The 5,000-nt window shown below is 38.0% G+C and overlaps 1 protein-coding gene across 1 annotated transcript in view; it reads right to left on the reverse strand.

Annotated features, from left to right (window-relative positions):
* LOC106869877 (guanylate cyclase soluble subunit alpha-2) overlaps positions 1-5,000 on the reverse strand; it is a 316,455-nt gene that overhangs the window by 167,708 nt on the left and 143,747 nt on the right. The window contains 1 exon segment of the mRNA XM_052975145.2: positions 675-742. Coding sequence (XP_052831105.1) covers positions 675-742 — 68 coding nt within the window.

The following is a 5,000-nucleotide window of genomic DNA, read 5'->3' on the forward strand; positions in this document are numbered from 1 at the left end:
AGCATGCGTATGGAAACACATCTTCGGACAGATAAACGAGAAATACAATTCTCAAACATGCAGTAACGAAATTTAAATACCCGATGGCTACAAGACTAGAGAGAGAGAGAGAGCCATACACAAAGAATGCAAGTGAGAGAGAGAGGGAGAGAGAGAGAGAGAGAGAGAGTAAGAGAGAATCAGAGGTTGTGAGAGAGAAGCGGGGAGAGAATGAGAGAATGAGAGAAAGAGAGAGTGAATGAAAGAAAGAAATAAAATGTAGAAAGAAAGATAGTAGAAGAGAAAGATGGCAAGAGAGAAAGAGTGACAAGGTGTAGGAGAGAAAGAAATAATGCGTTAAGAAAGAGGGAGAGAAACACGAAGAGGATGAGAGAAAGAGAGGGAGGAAAAGAGAGTGAGAGAGAGGGTGTGATGGAAAGGGAGGGGGAGAGGGAGTAGCAAACGAACTGAACCAATTTGCGTGTATTTTCAATGGCTGAGCGTTGATTCTTGTATTAACACATCAAAACCAACGAAAATGGTTTCAGTCAAAGACTAAAATGGAAAACAGACTCTCTGAAATCTTATTTACTCAGGTGTACATAAACGGAGACGTTTGCATTGGCTGAGCTGTATTTTTTTTTTTTTTTCATATTTTTTTTTATGATGATTTATTAGATTTTGATAAAACCTACCGGATTCTTTTGGCGATCCTTGAATTTTCGTTTATCACATTTTCCAAAGCTCGGTTCATAAAACACATCTGTGAAGTAGAAAATAAATGCGATAGTTACATAATTGCGTAATTTATCCATCATTTTGATTAATTTCTTTCTTAATTGAATAATCACTTGATTAATTCGTATCATAATTAATATCCTTTCTCTTTCTTTTAATCTACTTATCTATCTATCTATCTATCTATCTATCTATCTATCTATCTATCTATCTATCTCTCTATATATATATCTATCTATCTATTTCTCTCTCTCTTTCTCTCTCTATCTCTCTCTCTATATATATCTATCTATCTATCTACCTCTGTTTCTTTCTATTTTTCTTTCTTTATTTTGCTCTCTCCCTCTCTCTATCTCTCTATCTATCTATTTATTTATCAGCCTATCTCTGTATATCCATCTCTCTCCCCCTTCTCTCTCTCTTTCTGTCTAATTCGCATTCTTTAATTTTCACATTCATCCTCTCATTTATCCAAGCTTTCATTTACGTATTCTTTCATAATAATCTTCATTCATTCTTAAATTCCTTCGTCATCTTATTCCTGCTTTATCTCCTTCGTTCATTGTTTCTTTATATCAGTTGTAGCCTTTTGTCTAAACCCGATAGCATTAACTTTGCGATAGTAACCGTGACAAGTGCAAAGAACCTATAACTTGGGCTTCTCAGAACGACCACAGCGGCTTTCGTACAAATGCGTGTCAGCTTAAGTGTTAGAAAGTAGAATTTGACTGAATATTTTAAAGACAAAATAGATAGATAAATACATAATAAATATCTGCAGAAAACATGGCGTCAGTTCAGTGAACGACGTCCATTTAAAGATATAGAATTCCTGTAAAAGAATTGTGTGAAATGCTAACTAATTGGAAATTTAGCGAGTCATGCAAACATATTGTTAATTTCTTTAGCTGCAGCTTTTGAACAAGGAAGCAACACTTTAGAAATTGCATAGAACTAGCAATGGATACAAAAAGATACGTACAATAGGATTTCTCAAAAATAAATAACGATTACTACAAACGCGACGAAGCCCGAGTCGTTACAGCACCGGATAAAGTTCTCTTGCTGTATTTGTTTCACCTCCCTGTGTCTTGAGTTCGAATTCCGCCACGATTAGTTGTACTGTTTTATTCGTTCTGAGTCGATGAAAAGTACCAGACTAGCTTGGTACTGTAATAATGGCGGATTAAAAATTCCTTACGGTATTTGTTCGGGTTTTTTTTTGCGTTCTAAGTTCAAGTGCCAACGAGGACAGCTGTGTATTTTATTCCCTTGGCATCGATGGAAACGTCCTATTCCGAGACGAGGGATTGGTAGAAGTGTAAGAATGCCTGACCAAACATTATTGCTTTTGATTTTTGAGGTCCTGAGTTCAAATCCACGGCCCCCTCGTATATTAAATTTGAACTACGACCCGATTTAATCCCACCGATTATAATCTTTAGTGCTGTTGACACCGCTGGAGTGAATGGTACTGCCCATGTGTCGAAACCATAATGATATCCGTGGAGCGGCTGTTGATGGAGGCATGTTGGATTGTTTTGGTATGGCTGTTTTTGTATATGTGGAATAATATTATGACACATCCTTTTGATATATCACAACTCCTCCATTACGATGACAGAAGAAATATTGTCCCCACAATGCTACAACTCGGTCATTAGAAATCGACAAGACCACAGCACTACCATTAGGATAATACAACACAAAATCATCATTACAAACCCACAACGCGGCCATTACTTACAATACCATAACAATCATGACAACGCGACAACACGCAACACTGCAAAACCACAATTAGAATACCAGCAACACACCGCCCCCAGTCACCACGATGTGATCATCACTGATGTCACAACGCTTCAGTTCCGTTATTACAACATTACGGAAGCACAGAAGTGTAATACCACAACGCTGCTATCATATCACTGCAATACAACATTACAGCACATCAGTTATAGAACCATAACTCCAGCGTTACAATAACGCCACATTCCAACATGTTTCCTTACAATACCTCAAGACACAACACGATTGTTAATTGGTGGTAGGAATACCAGAATATGATTAAGATTAAAAGTGGGGGCAGAAGAAGAGAAAATAAGAGCAGCGATAATGATAATGATAATAAAGATAATAACAATAATAACAAACAAAAAAACAATAGCAATACATATAAGAAAAATAACAAAGAAGACCAAAAAGCGAAACAAGAACAAAGAAGAAGAGGAGAAAAAACAAGAAGAAGCAAAGATGAATAAGAAAATGATGATGACGACAATGATGACGGAGGATGAGGATGATGATGATGATAATAATAATAATAATAATAATAATAATAATAATAATAACAATAATAATAATAATAATAATAACAATAATAATAATAATAATAATAATAATAATAATAATAATAATAATAATAATAATGAGAAGAAGAAGAAGAATGAATGAATGAGAATTTATTCATTCCATGTAACAGGTGAATTAGAAGGTTTATAAATCAATTAAATGTTTATAAGACAAAATATTTTGTCGTAATTTTTTTTTGTACTAGCAATGCGATGTCATCACTTTTAAGTTATCTCTACAGATTCTCGATAGAATTTAGAACCAACACTGAAAATTAAGACGTTTCATATACGAATACGCCTATGTAAACAATGCGATCGAAGATAGAAAAAAAAAGGCAATGGGTGTATATGCATAACTCAGGAGTTATAGGACTACCATTGCTATGTCACAACACCACCATTACAGTCCTGCAACACCACCATTACAGTCCTGCAACACCACCATTACAGTCCTGCAACACCACCATTACGATTACAAAACAACACCAGAATAACAGCATCCGTGACTTGGACAATGGTTTTAGTGGTGGGCGATGGACACGGTATGGACTGTCTGTTTGAATGATTAATAGTTTCAGCGGCTTGTCTAGAGTGACCAGGTGAGATTGAACGTGTCAGGGGCTCACGTGAAAAGCAGTTTTAATGGACAACTGACAAGGAACAAATAAAAGGGGAGAATGGTAGGGTGGGTGGGGTAGAAGTATGCAAAAGATCATAAAGTGCGTTGGTGTGGTGGAGGTGGTGTTACGACTGATGATGATGATGAGGAGGATGATGATGGTGGTGAGGAGGAGGGGGACCTGGAGGGGTTGTGTGTGTGTGGAGGGGGGGTCGGAAGGAGAAGAAATGAATGAATGAATGGATGAATGACGCTTTCTATTTTTCCGTGTGACAGAAGTAGAATTAGAAGATGTATTCGGTTACGAGAATGATAATGAAAAGTGAAAATTAATCGCGCTAATTTTTAGATGATTATTATAGTGAGCAGCCGCTTTTCGTAATTAATAATTTCCATTTTAAGTAAGACGATACAATCCTATTAGCGAATAGAGCGTGTTGGGGGTAATTCGATCGAACAGCATGTATATCCTCCACCGATCGTTGACCGACGACTGTCTTTGCAGCAGTTCGTGTTTGTATGCGTGTATATGTATGTATCTGAAGGCGTGTGGCTTAGTAGTTAGGGCATTCGACTCACGATCGTAAGGTCGTCAGTTCAATTCCCGGCAACGCGTTGTTTCCTTGAGCAAGACACTTTATTTCATATTGCTCCATTCCACCCAGCTGGCATAAATGAGTTGTACCTGTAATTCAAAGGGCCAGCCTTGTCATATTCTGTGTCACGCTGAACCTCTGAGAACTACACTGAGGGTACATGTGTCTGTGGAATGTCCGGTTCGGGTAAGTTTTCCCGTGTTGTGTCAAATTAAGTCGCAGGATCTACTCCTGGTGGTGCTCTTCCTGGTGATACCTTTAAGTTTCTGTCTTGAAACCATACACCCACGGAATCGACTATGGTTTCCTGCACAAGCTTCCCGCCGGAATTTCACCTCTAACGTCGCAATACGAATGGCCCCGATCGCTCCCTTCGATTATTGCCTCGTCGTGAACGGAGACCGATGGATGACGCGCGGGCAGAGGCTATATTTCATCATTGCAGGCTTTTCGTATTCAAGCCGGCGGGGATCGCTGGGAGCACTCTAAGTTTTTCGTACTGATCCTACCATCAAATGATTTTACCTTTTGTTTTTTTATGCACAAGGAAATGAAGATGGTGAGCTCAACCCCTGCTTCGAAATTTGATGTGACTTTTAGATATTACTGGCAACTGGAGGGAAATATATAGGATGGTCGCGGCTGGAACATCCGGAGATGGTTGCAAAAGGAACAACTAAGATGTAACTTTAAATTTCGTTACATTTCTTT

The sequence above is a fragment of the Octopus bimaculoides genome, chromosome 20 (assembly GCF_046866305.1).
Source record: "Octopus bimaculoides isolate indiv1 chromosome 20, ASM4686630v1, whole genome shotgun sequence".
NCBI classification, from domain to species: Eukaryota; Metazoa; Mollusca; class Cephalopoda; order Octopoda; family Octopodidae; genus Octopus; species Octopus bimaculoides.